The sequence below is a fragment of the Hippoglossus hippoglossus genome, chromosome 10 (genome assembly GCF_009819705.1).
Source record: "Hippoglossus hippoglossus isolate fHipHip1 chromosome 10, fHipHip1.pri, whole genome shotgun sequence".
Classification (NCBI taxonomy): Eukaryota; Metazoa; Chordata; class Actinopteri; order Pleuronectiformes; family Pleuronectidae; genus Hippoglossus; species Hippoglossus hippoglossus.
The window spans coordinates 27499730-27518727 of record NC_047160.1 but is presented as its reverse complement, the minus strand read 5'-3'; the positions used below and the strand labels follow the sequence as shown (position 1 = coordinate 27518727).

Below are 18998 nucleotides of genomic sequence, written 5' to 3'. Positions count from 1 at the left end.
ACGAGTAAATAAGTAACGAGGTGACGAAGTACAAGTACTCATGATTCAGTTACAATACATTTTAATGGAAGTTGTTTTTTCTCCTCGCCGTGTGAACAGCAGGTGGCGCCATGACTCCATCACGTTTCTTGTCTCTGTGTTGCAACGTAACTAAGTAACCTAACCCTAACCCTAACCTTAACCCTTCTAAACTAACCCTAACCTTAACCCTTCTAAACTAACCCAAACTTTAACCCTTCTAAACTAACCCTAACCCTTCTAAACTAACCCAAACTTTAACCCTTCTAAACTAAACCCCAGTTAGGTAAACTAACCCTGGTCACAATTATAGAAAGATCCATGATCCATATATTTCAAAATAATAGTAAAAGTAAATCTGTCTTTTATTCTGAAGTCACTTTGTCTTAACTTTATGCAAAATATGAAACATAATGAATGAATATGAAATATTAAAATGTGTGTGTGGTAAAACACAAACACACACTGAGGCGTTGGCTGTTCCTCACCTGGACCACATTAACGTTTCATAAAACTGATCCTGCTCCTGCGGTGGCGAGCGTGCACGGATGAAACGTGCACAGATTACAGACGCATGAACCTGAACTCAGAGGCTTTTATTCAGAAAGACACACACACATACAGTTTCAGTTACAGACTTGGTGTGTTTTCATTTTTCATTTTTATTTTACAAAACAGAGCAAAGAAAAAATCCTAAGAATCTGCAGAAGTCAGCTGGTCACAGTGTGAGTCTGACCTCTGACCTCTGACCTCAGGCTGCAGGACGTCAAACTTCAAACTGGACATTTATTCAAAATGTGTTGCTTTTTTACAGAACACAGAAAATAAAACACTGTTAAAATAAAAGGCGTTTAAAAACTTTCATCTGTTTGTAAAAAATCCCTCAATTTGATCTGTCGTTTATCACTGGTCATAAAAACTACTTCTCCCAGAATGCCTTTCAACAACCCACAGAGGCCGTGATAAAACAACAAACACTGAAGAGTTTATTTTTCTAAATGAATCGTTTTCACGTGTTTGACCTGAATCTTTGGTTTGGGGTTAGGTTCAGACGACTCTGAATCTTTTCCTGATCTCAGGGAACAAACTTTTTCAAGGATTTCAGAGGATTTAAGGTTTGTGACATTTGACCCTTTGGGGTGAGAAGGCGTTCTGTGGTTCTCATTCTTTGGTTCCTCGGACGTTGTGGCAAGTCTCTCATTGACTCATCGTCCTGCTGGAGCGACTCCGGATCACCTTCTGGAAGAGGTCGTCTGAAACAAAGAGACACGGCGTAGTTGACGAGAGAACGACTCAACGCCGTCGCAGTAAAGTTTGAACTTTTCAAACACCTGAACAAACTCACCGTTCCTGAAGCTCTTGGCCTCGGCCTGTGAGAAGAGAGAAGGTGTCAGATTCCAGTAAAAGGCTGAAATGTGAAACATGCTGTGACTGTTAAGAGTCCTCGTGTTCACTGACGTCACATGAAGGTGATCAGGTGTTTTCTTTACTCACCTTGGAGGAAGCAGCTGATCTGAGAGGAGTCGCAGGTCCGTCGGCCTGCTCTCTGTCCACTTTGGGAGCTGCAGAGAGACAGAGACATCAGCAGGGGGCAGCAGGACAAAAGATAAAGTAACGATCTGCAGGTTCACCAACAGGAAATGAAGAGGCTGAGACTCACGCAGAGATCTGATGATGCTGTCGACAGCGTGCACAACTCCGTTAGTCGCCATCAGGTCTGCGTCGGCCACCGGGACCTTGTTGACGTAGACGGTGTAGTTCCGCTGAAAGGAAACAGATCACGTGATCATGTACCGTGACTGATCGATGATCAATGAAAAGTATTGATGAGTGAGGCGCGAGCACTGACCAAGCCCAGCTCCAGCTTCTCTCCCTGCAGAGGTTTGACTCTGGTGTGAGATCCCACGCCCCCGCTGACCAACACACCCTCCCCCAGATGATACCTGAGCATGGCCGACAGCTCCTGATGGTTGCCTGGTAACAAAGAGAGGCCGGCGGTGACAGCAGATTGGCCCTTTCAGTCCCTTCCTGTCAATGACTTGACTTAAAGTTTTAAATCAGTTCGAAAGAGTTCAGCCTCAGTTTTAGAATCTTGCATCTGATCCTGAAAGATCTGAAATCGTGATGAAAGAGGGGGCGGAGCTTTCAGACCTCGGTCCTCGTGTCTTTATTCGGCAGCAGCACTAGACAGTTTATATAAACCACATTCAACAGTCGTATAAACTGTTGGAGACATTAGGACCAAACAAGGAGCAGCTGAGACGAGAAGGAGCAGAGACGTCACATGATCCAGATGTTTTCACCTCAGTCTCTTTAAAAACAACCAGACGTTTGTCTTATGTTTTACTTTATGTTTTCAAACTGGCAGAAATAGTTTTAATCAATGTAATGTTGCATTTGTTCGCCTGTTGGTGGCGTCACATCCTCTTTGTGCTTGTGTCAGTTTGTTTGTCTGAAGAGTCCAAAATTACTTTTTCTCCAGTTTGAAGTCTCATTTTACACTTTTTACATCTTGGTGGTTTTTAACTCTATATTTGAAGCAGATGAAGGATTTTAGTCATCAGACGTCTGGATGTGAAGTTTTCAGAGAAACAAGCTGAGCAGACGTAGCTGCAGCTCGACTCACAAGCCTGACTGAAACGCCCTCTAGAGGCAGAAAGTTACGGTGACGTTAACTGAGGGTGCGAGTTGCAAAACATTGGAACTGGAAAAGTTTACATAACGAAGTGTGATGTCACATAAACTGACGGGAGCGAATCACCCTCTGACACGTTTTTCATTCAGCAGGTGATTAACATGTAGCGTGTTCTTCTCGTGTTTAAACTATGTTCACAGGTGGACCGTGGATTTAAGAGTTTGTGATGTGTCATACTCACGCAACAGGTTGTTGAGCTGGAGACGTGGCAGGGCGTTGAAGGCGTCGTTAGTGGGAGCAAAGAAGGTGTGCGCCCTCTGCTGGTTCAGCAGCTCCGTCATCCCTGCCGTCTGGATGGCACCGACCAGGAGACTGAAAACACAGGTGTGTTTGTTTCTTAGACCTTAGTTGAAATGAGGGGTGGGAGCATGGAGGTTTATCATGCGACGCTGCGGACGTCTCTGATCACGACAACTCTACATTAACACGACAGCTTGAAGCAAAAACATTTAGACTGCCCCCTGGTGGCTGGCTGCAGTACAAGTCATAAACCCTGTCTCCTCCATGGGACATTTCAGGTTGTTGATATCACAATGATGCACATTAGTAACAGTAGCAGTCGTAGAAGTAGCAGTATTAGCATAAGTAGTATTATTAGCAGTGACGTACAGTTTACTAATGTTTACTACATTTTACTACTGTACCGTCCTGCCACTTTTGCCACAATTTACCTGTTGTTTACTATCGTTTACTAGTGTTTACCCTTGTGTATCAGTGTTTTCCACCGTTGAACAGTTAGCAGGAAAACGATGTCTCTTTCTTCGAGCTCTGGAGAGGGTTTTTTTCCAGGTAAACATGATTGAGACGTGTTCTCACCTGAAGCGGTCGTCTGCCTTCAGGATGTCCATGATGGTTCCCATTGGTGGAGTGAGGACTTTGTCCACAGTGAACATGGAGGCGTAACGTCCGGTCTTATCGTGAGCAGCGATGCAGGCGTTCTCGATGCACAGATTCTATAACACAGAGACATGAAACGAGTTCTGAACATGATTCATTCTCCACATACTCATTATTATTATGATAATAACTATAACTAGACTTGCGAGCAAGTACAATGTGGTCCCGAGCCTCGCGACCGTAGGGAAGTGACGAAACCTACGCATCGCCCCCGTCACACCCATCAAGAGGCGTTCGCTTAGGACTCGATGGGAAGGATGTCAGAGCATGCCCTGTCATCCTCCGTCCATCGGGTGGTGCCGGAGAATGCTCACTGATCATGTCTCACGATTCAGCTGAGGTCATGAGTTGGCTGTGAAAAATTCCAATGAATGTTATTCCAATGAAGTTTGAACCAGAGGGACTACTTTCAGTTTACACTAGGTGGCACTGTTGAGCCATTCTGCCTCAGTTGCCAAATATTGTCCTTGTGTTCACATCGTGACTCTCATTGTACATGTGCATTTTGAGGCAGATTGGAGCAAGTGCAGTTACGTTACAGCCACTTCCTGTTCGTTGGCGTTCCATCGAAATGCACACCGTTGCGGTTTCGATGTCAAGGCTTAAGTCTCACAACATGGTGTCACCAGCCTCTCAAGGTTTCCCTGTTCTGTTCTGAGGTGGATCAAATGAAAAATGCAGGCATAACATGTCAAAGTATAAAACATGGTACTTCCTGTCACAGCTAGGTGGCGCTGTGACTATTAAAGTATATTTGCATATGGAACTCTTCAGGGCAGGAAGTTACAGCTACTTGAAGGTTTTTGGCGAGTCATCAAGATTTGCCACCATGCCAAGGACACGCCCCCTGATGAAAACTCATAAATAATATAACTTTTGATCAGAAAGTCTCAAACATGATAAAAACCAAATGTGAAGTCGATCACATGAAATCTGTAGAAGTACGTTTGAAAACGGATTTCACATGAATCGGGTGAGCGGGCTAGCTGCAGTACACTTAAATGTTAAACATGACATCTCCTGTTACCGGTAGGGGGCGCTATGTCTAATATTGAATATTTTCATATGGAGCTGTTCAGGGCGGGACCTTTGTTGTACGAGGTTTGAGGCAGATTTAACAATATACAAGGAAGTTATGTGCATTTATTTTTTTCTGGCGAATGATAGAAATTCTCCGCCACGCCACGGCCACGCCCCCTTACGGAAACTCATAAATAATATAACTTTTGATCAGAAAGTCTAAAAAATGATAAACCAAATGTGAAGTCGATCACATGAAATCTGGAGAAGTAAGTTTGAAAACGGCAAAAATCACGGCAAATATAATTTTCAAACCAAAATGGCCGACATCCTGTTGGGTGTGGCGAAGAGTGTCAAGAGGATTTTTTGTGCGTCTGGGCATGATACATATCTGTGCCGATTTTCATTACTCTAGGCAAAAGTAAATGAATAGAAATACCCTCATTGAAAATTTGAAGGGGGCGCTATTGAGTCATTTCTGACCTCCGAGTGTTTTCGAGTATGATAAGTCCCCAAAAAGGCATTTCAACATGCAGAAGAAGAAGAAGAAGAAAACAACAGGTCCCTGCAGCGTCGTGCTCAGGACCTAATTATTATTATTATCTCTGCGTCCACATCTCATGTTTACCTTTAAACTGATGATACTTTATTCACTGACGTGCTTTTTTATAAAAGTGAACCAGGTGGTTTCTACCATATGAATTTTATACACGAAAAACAAGACACACACACACACACGCACACACACACACACACGCACACACACACGCACACACACACAGACACTGAGAAGACTCAGTGTCTGGAAAGATTTAGCAGCCGTGGGAACAGGAAACATTTTGTGGTTTGCAGAGTTCATTACTGAGGAGACATGAACCACCCACGAGTCCTGAAAGACGTGAAGACGCTGGAGACAACCAGAGTCAGTCTCCGGTCACTGTCACGATCAGTAACTAGACAAAGACACTGGGAGACGAAGCGATAACAGTTCACCTCCACCAGCTGTGGACTAGTTCTGTTCACTAATGTGTCACATGACTGACGACTGGTCGATGCTTCACCACAGAACCACAGCAGTGACCGGCGTCATGTGGGATGATGTCATCACCACATGCGGTCGCAGTGATGGAACAAGCTGAGTCACCGTATTATCTCAATCCAACAGAATGTTTCATGAAATGCAGAAACAAACTCAGTGACCTGATGACATCATCACACAGAGACAACATCCACAGCCAATGTAGGCAGACCTTCCACTCAACCTCCCCGGCAACAGATGACACAGTCGGATAGACTCAACCGACTGAAAGTTGATGAATGAGTCAGAAATCTGAACAGGTCTCATGTTTGTTCCATGTTTCATCTGATCTGTTACTTCTGGTTTCACATTGTAATTTAGGGACTAAAGAATTTAGTCTGACATACGTACGTCCTGTTGTCATCACCTACGTGGGCGGAGTCTACCTATACTTGACTCTGATTGGTTTGTAGCAGCATCAGCACCTTCAGGCGCAGTACTACAGTACCACAGTACTCCACAGTACTACAGCACCACAGTACTCCACAGTACTACAGTACTACAGTACTCCACACTAGTTCAAATGCACCAAGTGAACGTCCTCGTGGTTCAAACATTATATCGTCGGAGGTGAAGACTGCAGCTGCCTCCTCTTGCTCTCTTCTTCTCTCTTCTTCTCTCTTCTTCTTCTTCTTCTTCTTCTCTCTTCTTCTTCTACTGTTTAATGTTGCCTCGGTCAACAGGATGCTTATGATTTCGATGAGCACTATTATCTGAGTGTGGAAGACGACACTCAGACTCTGACACGATACAAACCAACCGCTGCTTCTGTTCTGATCCTGAAGCTGCAGCGATGATCCTTTTGTATTAGCGGCCCGTAAACTGTATTCACACTTTTTGTTTCCACGTTACTGAATTCTTTCGTCTTCACCATCTGTCTCTCTCTGCGAGTGAGTGGGAGTGTAAAATAAATCATAAAATCAAATACACAGAGACACACCGGCTAAATGTCAGACGCCCTTGTGTGACCACAGAAACGTTTTAGTCGCTCTACAGAGATTTTTTGTATTTGCTTGGAGCAGACGAGGCCGAACGTTCCCCATCCCTGTCTCAAAGGAGATGTATTCATATCATCATCTTCAGGTCAATCATTTTAATTTGTGTAATAACTATAAAATGTTTTCATGCTCTAATGTTCAGAAAACATCTCGTTCCTCAGACTGTCCATCGCTGCAGCTCCTCTTTTCAGCCTCTGTCTCTTACACTTGGTTTTACCTCCTGTCTCTTTAAGACCCCTGCTCTGATCGGCCAGCTGGTCCTCTCTGTTGTGATGGGTCAACAGCTTCCAGTGTGTGAAGGAAATGTGGGGCCTCTCTCTTTACCTGCTTTGTTGAGGGGCGTGTCAGACCAGCTGCCAGGTGTGGATATACGACACAAGGCACTGCTACACAACTCATCACAATGTCACGTGACATCAAAGTGATTTTGAACAAAGAATGCGAGGAACAAACCAAACGCTCGTACGTTTCTGTAGACGAAGACTCTGAGTGTGACGCCTCCCAGCGTCTCCAGCTCTTGACCGTGGTACAGAGACTTAGAGGACAACTGCTGCTTCACCAGGTGATTAGTCATCAGCTTCTTCATGTCAGGAGACATCGTCACACTGCCTGAGAGACAGACAGGTGGACAGACAGGTGGTCAAAGAGACAGGTTGACAGACAGATAGGTAGTTTTGAACACTCGGGCAGAGGTGTCTCACTGTTGTGTTAATATTTAACGAGGATCAAAGGAGTGTGAGCGTTACCTTTGAAGGCGTCGTTGAGCGGAGCTAACAGAGTCACAGCCTCGGAACCCGTCAGGTGGGGGCTCAGGCCGGCTTCAACAAACAACGTGGTTGCCGTGGTAACAGATGAACCTTCAGCGAGCTCCAGGAGAGTTTTCGCTGAAATAGACAATGATACTGTGAGTTCTGCAAGTATCACTACGAGTACTAGTATGAGTAGAATGTATGAGTTGTACTGTGGCTTTAAGTGTAGCAGTAGTAGCAGTAGCAGTAGCAGTAGTAGTAGTAGTAGCAGTGGTAGTAGTAGTGTTAGTAGTAGTAGTGTTAGTAGTAGTAGCAATGGTAGTAGTAGTAGTAGTAGCAGCAGTGGTAGTAGTAGTAGTAGCAGCAGTGGTAGTAGTAGTAGAAGTAGCAGTGAAAGTACCAGTAGCAGTGTAAGTAGTAGCAGCAGTGGTAGAAGTAGAGGTAGTAGTAGTAGAAGTGGTAGAAGTAGAGGTAGTAGAAGTAGCAGTGAAAGTACCAGTAGCAGTGTTAGTAGTAGTAGTAGCATTGTTAGTAGTAGTAGTAACAGTGTTAGTAGTAGTAGCATTGTTAGTAGTAGTAGTAACAGTGTTAGTAGTAGTAGTAGCAGTGGTAGTAGTAGTGTTAGTAGTAGTAGTAGCAGTGTTAGTAGCAGTGGTAGTAGTAGTAGTAGCAGTTTTAGTAGTAGTAGTAGCAGTGGTAGTAGTGGTAGTAGCAGTGGTAGTAGTAGTGAATGCAGTAACAGTAGTAGTAGTGTTAGTAGTTGTAGTAGCAGTGGTAGTAGTAGTAGTAGTGGTAGTACTAGTAGTGAATGCAGTAACAGTAGTAGCAGTGGTAGTAGTAGTGTTAGTAGTAGTGAATGCAGTAACAGTAGTAGCAGTGGTAGTAGTATTGTTAGTAGTAGTGAATGCAGTAACAGTAGTAGCAGTACCTGAGTCTGGGATAAGCAGCTCGTTGATGTAGTGGACGACTCCGTTGGTTCCCAGCTGGTCTTTCTTGGTGATGATGGCCTTACCATTCAAGGTCATGTGGTCTCCGTCACAGCCGACCTCCAGAACAGTTCCTTGCAGCGTCTCCATCGGAGTCCCCGACACGATCGACTCGGCACAATGCATCTGCTTCAGGATGTGGTAGTTCAGCAGGTCTGAGGGGAACAGAGGCGGACTCACGTCAGTCCACTTCTTTAAGTTTGTCTTAACAAGCAAAACTATCAGCAGTGTAATCAGAGTGCCTCCTGCTGGCCACCTTTCAGAGCAACGGGGTCTCCAAGGATCCTGTTCAGGGTCTCCGGAGGAATTTTCTCGAAGGCTTCATTGGTGGGAGCGAAGATGGTGTACTGACCGTCGCTTTCCAACATGGGGGTCAGACCTGCGGCGGCGATGGCCGTCTGGAAAAAAAAGAATCGAAGGAAGTCAGTGACTGAATCTTGAACCTGAACCTGGGTAAGACCTGATGTACTCACACGCAGCGTCTCCAGGTCCTCGTCAACGTCGATCAGCGTGTTCACGTTGTTGGAGATGGCGGTGATGACACGGTCAACCACATGCACAATGCCGTTGGTGGCGTGTTGGTCAGGTTTGATCAGCCGAGCACAGTTCACTGTCACGATCTGACGAGGTGAGATAGAGGAGGTCGTCAGTGTTGATAGAGTAACGGTGTGTTAGCGCTTGTGTGTCACAGTGTGTCACTGACTCCGTTGCTGTAGTGGTGGATGTGAACGTGGAAGTCCTGGTACATTGAGGCGAACGAGGATCCGTGTTTCAGCTCCTCTGAGGTCAGTCGGCGGTTCACCATGTGGTAATGAAGAGCGTTCAGCAGCTCGATGTTCACGTTGCTCACCAGAGCATCTAGGATCTCCTGCAACATGACGACAAAGAACACAATACGGTTAAAGCATGAACACACAACCACCGTCGCTGTGAGAGAAACGTCCCCGTAACACGTTTTTCTAGTCCTGATGTCCACTCAGAGCTTTACAGTTCTTCATTCACCCATTCACACACATTCACACACATACACACACATTCACACATTCACACACATACACACATACACACATTCACACACATACACACATTCACACACATACACACATTCACACATTCACACATTCACACACATACACACACATTCACACATTCACACACATTCACACACATACACACACATTCACACATTCACACACTCACACCCATTCACACATTCACACACATACACACATTCACACACATTCACACACATTCACACACAGTGCATGTACGTGCAGCACGTTCTCTGTGAAGATGTCACATGTCATCAGTCTGGGTGCTTGTTGGACGAGAGGTGGTTGTGATCATTGTGTTTCTGCAGCAGTTCATCTGTTGTGGCTTCTTGAAGTCGCTGTTATGTTTGAGAAGAAAGTGATAGTGCATCTGTTTGGGACTATTTCATTGGCGGATGGTGTCTGGTACTGACTGTGGGCAGAGCAGCCCAGGCCTCGTTGCTCGGGGCGAAGAAGGTGAAGCTTCCTGGACCTTCGACCTCCTCCCTCAGTTTGGCTCGTTCAGAGTACATCTGAGTGGTGGAGGCTCCGACGACACCCAGAGTGTTGTAGATGTTGACCAGAGGCAGCGCTGCAGAAACACACAAAGACAACAGCACGTTCTGTCTTAAAGGAGACGTTCTGCTCATCTTCAGGTTGATAGTTTTAATCAGTGTTGACTGTTAAAATGTTTTCATGCTCTAATGTTCAGGAAACATCACGTTCCTCAGAATGTCCTTCGCTGCAGCTCCTCTCTTCAGCCTCTGTCTCAAACACTTGGTTTTAGCTCCTGTCTCTTTAAGACCCCCCTCCTGATAAAGTCTGCTCTGATTGGTCAGCTGGTTCCCTCTGTTGTGATTGGTCAACAGCTTCCAGTGTTTGTAGGACTCTACCTGGCTTTGCTATTGGGCGTGTCAGACTAGCCGCTCATCATGCATTTTGCAAACATGGGGCCGTGTGATGTGACATCACGATGGTGTAGAAGTACCTTCAGAATACTGAAGAGGTATTTTCTTTTGAACTCATTAACTATTTCACAAAAAACTAGATAACCTTAGTGCCTTAGTAATACCCCAACTAGAGGAAAGAAACAAACTTAATTTCTCCTTTAAATAGATCATGTGATCTGTCACTAGTTGATCTTAATGTTTTCATTGGACGACATATTATTGACGTCAAAACCATCACCACATGATCAACTTGTTCACATGATAAGTCAGAGTCTCCACCTCCTCCAGAAACATCTAGAATTGCATCTGTAGCTATGTCACGGTGTTTATTTACCTTCTACTACCTTCTACTCCCGGCATGTTGAGTTGTGTTTTAGAACAGAAAGTCCTTGTATGGTGACACAACGGAATTTATATTGTGTGTTTTATTTTGAAATTTGACTTGTGTGTTTGGGGGAGTCAGAGGTCAGAGGTCATACCAGCAGGACATCCTTTCTCTCCTGGAATCTTCTCATATCCCGGGCAGCACTCGTACGTGATCACACTGAAAAACAAAGCAGGAGACTTCCATAAAACGGAGCATGACTCCTCCCTCTCCACTGACCCCTCCCCCCAACTGACCCCTCCTTCTATACGGACCCCTCCCTCTCCATTGAACCCTTCCCCTTAACTGACTCCTCCCTTTCCGTTGGCCCCTCCCTCCCCGGTGACAGCCGTCAGGACCACTGAGTCTCTGATGTCGTTTCAGATGAGTGAGTTTGAACTAAAATGGAAACTTTCACAGAAACTCGATGCAGCAGATGTTTTATCTGTTTCCTGGTTTTCTGCAGCAGCTCAACTTTATTCAGGAACATGGAACACGTGAGAACATTTGGTCCAACTATGAAAATGTATTTCCTGCTGAAAATGTATGAGGTGATGATGTCACACCACCAAGGTCAAAATAATGTGATGATGTCATCAGTTACTTGTGTGATGTCACCAGTGTAGAAGCCTTCTCTGGACTTGTACCAGTTCCTGTAGAACCGCTCGGTGAAGAACCAGAAGGTCCTGAACGAGCTAAACACTTTGATCTTTGAATGGTTGAAATCAGTAGAAGTTGTTTAGGACTTTAAGGAAGAGACTTGAAATCTACGATCTACAGCAGGGGTCGTCAACCTTTTTGACAATATGTGAATTTTCTTCTTAATTAATTTGCCATATCAACATTATTTTTAACATTAAGTTTTATTATTGAACCACGTTAATATTTCCAACAGACATGTTATTTTATTCCATCCATATTGGCTATATATAGAACAACACTTTAAAGAAACATGTTTATCTCATTATGATGCAATAATAAGTTTGTCATTAACCAACCACACTCATATTCAGAATTGTGAAAGCTTGCTTCAAAGACTTTGAGACAGTTGGCTTCTCATACCTGGACACTGCACGTTTGATGGATTCTCCCTTGTCTCCCTGATCCTTGAAACTTCTTTCGTGCTTTGTCTCAAAGTTGCGCTGAACACTGGACGTTTGGCAAACAACACTTTCAAAACATAACGTGCACACAGCACTTTCAAAACATAACGTGCACACAGCACGGTCCTTATGAAAAACAAAGCCATAGTCTTCTGCCCATGAGGGCTGAAAGTTTTAGCTAGCGGGCATGACATCACCAGTACACCTGAACGGCTGCACTTCACTGAGATCCATGTGGGAAAATTCGAGCAGCGCCGGCTGGGAGGCTTCTTGTTCTTATTATTTAATGGCGATTGGCATCCAGCCTATGGTGCATTACTGGCACCTAGTGGCTGGGAGGTGTTAACATCAATCAAGCTAAATAATACAGGCTGCGTGACGGCAAAACCTTTGAACATTTCTTTAATAAGAAATCGCCTGTGTGCCAATGACAGCACGCGTGCCGAAGGTTTCTGACCCTGATCTGTGAATCAGCTGAAGAGTTTGAACGAGCTTTAAAACCTGATGAACAGTGAATGTGAAGCTGTTTCCTGCTGAGCTCATCCAGCTGTGCGCAGCTGTGGCCCGTTACATCTCAGAATCACTGTCATCACGCTACTGTGAACTGTGCTGCTGCGCGGATCACCAGGTTTCAGGTTCGATACCCTCTGCCCTCCCGTGGAGCGTCTGAGCCTGATGGCGGCTCTCAGCACATGTGGACTGTAATGAAGCGTGGCGGCAGAACCTCCACGACTTCCTGTAGAGATTTCCATCATAAATGTGTCTCAGCCGTCTGGGCTCATAAAGCTCATTTCCTCAGAGACCAGAAGAATCTGCAGCCTGAGCAGACGCCTGAGGAGGAACCAGAGCCGCTGCCAGGAAAAACACCGCGTTCCAGTGTCTCCAGTTCACTGCAGAACCACAACCATCCAGGAAACCTCGGTTCATTTAACCACCCATGATGCACTGCAACACGGACGGGACCACTAACCACATTAAAGATTCTTTAACCAGAGTGCAAAACAGTTGCTGCACTAAAACAAAATCAAAAGAAATGTTCATGATACAGAACATAGAAAGACAAAGCAAAACCTAGTCTGGTCTCTAGTCTCTGTACTAGTCTCTGGTCTCTAGTCTCTAGTCTCTGGTCTAGTCTCTGGTCTCTAGTCTCTAGTCTCTGGTCTAGTCTCTGGTCTCTAGTCTCTGGTCTCTAGGCTAGTCACTGGTCTCTAGTCCCTAGTCTCTAGTCTCTGGTCTAGTCACTGGTCTCTAGTCCCTAGTCTCTAGTCTCTGGTCTCTGGTCTGGTCTCTAGTCTGGTCTCTAGTCTCTGGTCTAGTCTCTGGTCTAATCTCTGGTCTCTAGTCTCTGGTCTAGTCTCTGGTCTCTAGTCTCTAGGCTAGTCACTGGTCTCTAGTCCCTAGTCTCTACTCTAGTCTCTAGTCTCTGGTCTCTGGTCTGGTCTCTAGTCTGGTCTCTAGTCTCTGGTCTCTGGTCTCTAGTCTCTAGTCTCTGGTCTCTAGTCTGGTCTCTGGTCTCTAGTCTCTAGTCTCTGGTCTACTCTCTGGTCTCTGGTCTCTAGTCTCTAGTCTCTGGTCTCTGGTCTAGTCTCTGGTCTCTAGTCTCTAGTCTCTGGTCTCTGGTCTCTAGTCTCTAGTCTCTGGTCTAGTCTCTAGTCTCTGGTCTAGTCTCTAGTCTCTGGTCTCTGGTCTAGTCTCTAGTCTCTGGTCTCTGGTCTAGTCTCTAGTCTCTGGTCTAGTCTCTAGTCTCTAGTCTCTGGTCTAGTCTCTGGTCTCTGGTCTAGTCTCTGGTCTCTGGTCTCTGGTCTAGTCTCTGGTCTCTAGTCTCTGGTCTAGTCTCTGGTCTCTAGTCTCTAGTCTCTGGTCTCTGACTCTGGTCTCTAGTCTCTAGTCTCTAGTATCTGGTCTAGTCTCTAGTCTCTAGTCTCTGGTCTAGTCTCTAGTCTCTGGTCTCTGGTCTAGTCTTTAGTCTCTGGTCTCTGGTCTAGTCTCTAGTCTCTGGTCTCTGGTCTAGTCTCTAGTCTCTAGTGTCTGGTCTCTGGTCTCTGGTCTAGTCTCTAGTCTCTGGTCTCTGGTCTCTGGTCTAGTCTCTAGTCTAGTCTCTAGTCTCTGGTCTCTGGTCTAGTCTCTAGTCTCTGGTCTAGTCTCTAGTCTCTGGTCTCTGGTCTAGTCTCTGGTATCTGGTCTCTGGTCTCTAGTCTCTGGTCTAGTCTCTAGTCTCTGGTCTAGTCTCTAGTGTCTGGTCTCTGGTCTCTGGTCTAGTCTCTGGTCTCTGGTCTAGTCTCTAGTCTAGTCTCTAGTCTCTGGTCTAGTCTCTAGTCTCTGGTCTAGTCTCTAGTCTCTGGTCTAGTCTCTAGTCTCTGGTCTCTGGTCTAGTCTCTAGTCTCTAGTCTCTGGTCTAGTCTCTAGTCTCTAGTCTCTGGTCTAGTCTCTAGTCTCTGGTCTCTGGTCTAGTCTCTAGTCTCTGGTCTAGTCTCTAGTCTCTGGTCTCTGGTCTCTAGTCTCTGATCTAGTCTCTAGTCTCTGGTCTCTGGTCTCTAGTCTCTGGTCTCTAGTCTCTAGTCTCTAGTCTCTGGTCTCTAGTCTCTGGTCTAGTCTCTGGTCTCTGGTCTCTAGTCTCTGGTCTTTGGTCTAGTCTCTAGTCTCTGGTCTCTGGTCTAGTCTCTGGTCTCTGGTCTCTGGTCTAGTCTCTGGTCTCTGGTCTAGTCTCTAGTCTCTAGTCTCTGGTCTAGTCTCTAGTCTCTGGTCTCTGGTCTCTGGTCTAGTCTCTAGTCTCTAGTCTCTGGTCTTTGGTCTAGTCTCTAGTCTCTGGTCTCTGGTCTAGTCTCTAGTCTCTAGTCTCTGGTCTCTGGTCTAGTCTCTAGTCTAGTCTCTAGTCTCTAGTCTCTGGTCTCTGGTCTAGTCTCTAGTCTCTAGTCTCTGGTCTCTAGTCTGGTCTCTAGTCTCTGGTCTTTGGTCTAGTCTCTAGTCTCTGGTCTCTGGTCTAGTCTCTAGTTTCTGGTCTAGTCTCTAGTCTCTGGTCTAGTCTCTAGTCTCTAGTCTCTGGTCTCTGGTCTAGTCTCTGGTCTCTGGTCTTTGGTCTAGTCTCTAGTCTCTGGTCTCTGGTCTAGTCTCTAGTCTCTAGTCTCTGCTCTAGTCTCTAGTCTCTGGTCTCTGGTCTAGTCTCTGGTCTCTGGTCTCTGGTCTAGTCTCTAGTCTCTAGTCTCTGCTCTAGTCTCTAGTCTCTGGTCTCTGGTCTAGTCTCTAGTCTCTAGTCTCTGCTCTAGTCTCTAGTCTCTGGTCTAGTCTCTAGTCTCTAGTCTCTGCTCTAGTCTCTAGTCTCTGGTCTCTGGTCTAGTCTCTAGTCTCTGGTCTTTGGTCTAGTCTCTGGTCTCTGGTCTCTGGTCTAGTCTCTAGTCTCTAGTCTCTGCTCTAGTCTCTAGTCTCTGGTCTCTGGTCTAGTCTCTAGTCTCTAGTCTCTGCTCTAGTCTCTAGTCTCTGGTCTCTGGTCTAGTCTCTAGTCTCTAGTCTCTAGTCTCTGGTCTCCATTTCAGCAGCAGCTCCTTTAATCAAATAAAAGTTCACATCTGAGACAGAAAAGAGTAAAAACCTCCCACAGCTCCTGCAGCGTCCAATCACAACGGCAGTAAAATGTAAACAGATGGAGATCAGCTACTGACTGTGTGTGTGTGTGTGTGTGTGTGTGTGTGTGTGTGTGTGTGTGTGTGTGTGTGTTTTGGAACACACTGGACTGATTATCAAACCAGATGGAAACTCGACTCGCGTTTGTTCTCCACATAAACAAAGATGGCCGCTGTGGATTCCTGACAAAACAAACAGAGCGAGGTCGCAGTAATTCAGCTGCCGGGGTCGAGCCGCCGGAGGGAAACTTCCAAAAGCGTCCAGAGAGAAAAACACGGCTCGAATGTCTGACAGAGTGAAAAACCTTTCATGCAGCACAGCGTCGTCCTTCACTCGGATTCTCAGATGAAAATAAAAACTCTTTCCTGATTCTAGCGAATGTGAAACTGCTGCAGATTAAAACAATAAACCTGAGGAGTAGGTTCACGAGGATGAAATGACGTTTCCAGGGACGCTGTGTGATGTCGGAGGAGACGGACGACACAAAGACTCGTTCATAACGTCCAAAGCTGAAGTGTCAATAAACTGAGACTATAGAGAGTGAATGAGCTGTGATAGAAACAAGCGATAAAGACACAGATGAGAAGAGGACCCAGGATTGAACCTTGTGGAACACCACAATGAATTCAGACTCATCCTGTTTGACTGCAACTGGACAAAGTCTGTCTCTGTCTCTGTAGTCAATAAATATCCGACATTGACTCATTGATCCAGAGACACTGAAGCTTGAGTCCAGTCAGAGACTGAATGTGTCCGTGAGCCAACAGACACCATAAAACTCTGGACTGTTATTTTCAAACATGAACTCCGGAAAATGTCCAGAAAATCGGGTCAACACGTCCACTCGTTCACTGTGAAGCTTCTGACTGACTCCACACATTGTCCTGCTGTTTCCTCACATGGACTCACTCTGACACTTTACAGACATTTCACTAGGAGGCTGCAGGAGAAGTTCAGGAACATGTCTGTGGTTCAGGTCACGTTCACCAGAGACACTTCAGTGTGGACAGTCTCTCTAGGTAAAGGAATTTTAGGAGACAGAAGTCTGCAGGGAGGACAGGGCGGGGGTGTGGGGTTATGAGTCTTCCTCCTGTTGACCTCCGACCTGCTGATCCTCCTCCAGAGAAACCCAGAGATACACAACCAGAGAGACAAAGACAGGACTGTTCTCTCTCTCTCTCTCACACACACACACACACACACACACACACACACACACACACACACACACACACACACACACACACACACACACACACACACACACACACACACACACACACACACACACACACACACACACACACACACACACTCCAAACCCCCCCATGAGTATAAATGTAATAAAACTGTCAGTGATATGAGCTGAGTGTTTTCACAGTGTGTGTGTGTGTGTGTGTGAGAAACTCTCACTTCCTTAGTTTCCAGTTTCCTGAAAGAGTCTGTTTGTGAGAAACATTCGACTCTGAGGCCGTTTACAAACTGCGCTCAACATTCTGTCCAATCACAGACTGAGACACGACTGAAAAGAAAGTGAGACAAGATGAGGACGACTGTCTCAGCTCTGCAGGAACAAAGAGTTTCTATGACGACAACACACACACACACACACACACACACACACACACACACATTGTTAATGAGGCACTGGCAGCAGCTGTGTGACACTCTGCATGAAGTGAACAGGATTAAAGCAGGGAGTGAGTGTGTGTGTGTGTGTGTGTGTGTGTGTGTGTGTGTGTGTGTGTGTGTGTGTGTGTGTGTGTGTGTGTGTGTGACACAATGTTACTTTGAGTAAAATCCATTAGGACTTAACGAGGGTTGTAACATCATAGAACATTAAATATAACGTTATATCATCAGAATTCTTCAAACTAAAAATATTTTATGTTTATTTGTTTCAGCTGATAAATGACAGGAAGTAGAGGAAAACTTCCCAGAGTTCCGAGCAACATGTTTACATCTGAACAGAGAGAATCAGAATCATCATCTGAGATGCTTCAACATCAGAGGTAAATTATAATTAATCAGTGATAATCAAGCAAAATGATTTGTCAGAGAACCCGACAGGTTCTGGAGTGGAACTGACAAACAAAGGTTCTCTAAGAGGAACATTGGTCCGTCACAAGCTGGAGCACACACACATGATGAAGGACTCACGTGGGTTTGCCGCAGACCTTGCGATGGTACCACTGTTTGCAGTTGGTGAAGTATTTTCTGTCGGTTCCTTTAATCTGCTGCATCGCACAAACGTTTGGTCTGTAAGAGAAAAGAGACGAGGATCAAAGGACGAACAACTCGTCTTCATCATCTCAACATCACAACTTTCTGTTAACACACGAGTCAGAGTGTGTCTGCTGAAGACATGTACACACACACAGTTAGTGTGTGATTCATGAATCCTATCAGAGTGGTTCCATGAAGATAAATCAGATAAATCAGATAATAGATCAGATAATACTCTTAATGTGTTGATGTGTTCAGTTCCATCAGCATCTGTTGGACTTGTGTCCTGGGAGAGGATCCTCACATGGGACTGAGCTTTATTCACTGATCACTAAGTTTCTGTTTGACTCTAGTTGAGTGAAGAACAGAGGAAGTTGCTCCTTGTTAACATCTGTGAGACAAACTGGGAATGTGAGACAATACAAATAAAATGTGATTGATTGATAATGATAGTTGGTCAGATGTATAACCAGATGTATGAACAGATGTTCTCACCCCTGCTGGCGGCCTCGGATGCGGCTGTGCTGCAGAACAGCCTGATAAGGAGAGCGGGCCTCACACCGGCTCAGAACCAGGATCAGACCCAGAACCAGCACACACACCTTCATCTTCGCTGAAAGTCTCTGTTCTCTGCTTCGCTCGTCTCTTCCTCTTCCTCCCTCAGCTGCTCACACTGACCCCCCCCTCAGCCAGCAGCAGCATGTTTATACAGGGGGGCAGGGGGAGGGGCAAGGGGAGGGACAAAAGGCGGGGGGCGGACTTTGACACCAGAAGAAGAATTCCTCTCCTGTTGTGGACGAAGACTTAAACGTCGAGAGAATCTGTCACGTTAAAAAGTTAGAGGGGGGAGGCTACGTTCATGGGCCATACATAAAATCTGAATTGAAAGAACTCTATGCTGTGAACAATAACATAGAAACTTCCTGGATGTGTTTATCACATGAAGATGGACGACATGACAGCTCCTCTAAACTGAAGACAAATCATCTTCATCGCCCCCTGGTGTCTGGCTGCAGTATAGATCATAAGCCTCCTCCATGTTAGCAGATGGGACATGGACCAAACATCAAAGTAGACGTTAAATAAATGTTTGTGAAAGCCTAAACAATACAGATTAAACATGTTAAAGCCACTATAAATGATATGGCCACAGTAGCCAGGCTTCCGTAGTTCTTGAATACAATGTGTTTTGTTGTTGACATCGAAACATTATGCTGGTGAGACATAGAGCAAAGGACAAATAGAGCCAACTATAAGTATATGGA

The 18998-nt window shown here is 45.4% G+C and overlaps 1 protein-coding gene across 1 annotated transcript; it reads right to left on the bottom strand.

Moving 5' to 3' along the window:
• Positions 1-653: 653 nt before the first annotated feature.
• Positions 654-18430, bottom strand: tgfbi (transforming growth factor, beta-induced). Its single transcript, XM_034597916.1, has 17 exons — positions 18229-18430; positions 17668-17766; positions 10902-10966; positions 9907-10064; positions 9145-9309; positions 8915-9061; positions 8698-8839; positions 8384-8596; positions 7453-7590; positions 7173-7315; positions 3530-3666; positions 2895-3025; positions 1868-1992; positions 1679-1781; positions 1513-1580; positions 1364-1388; positions 654-1271 (listed from the first exon to the last, which is right to left on the bottom strand). The coding sequence occupies exons 1-17, from the start codon at positions 18339-18341 to the stop codon at positions 1216-1218; spliced, it is 2028 nt and encodes a 675-aa protein (XP_034453807.1). The 5' UTR covers positions 18342-18430; the 3' UTR covers positions 654-1215.
• Between the last annotated feature and the right edge of the window lie 568 nt (positions 18431-18998).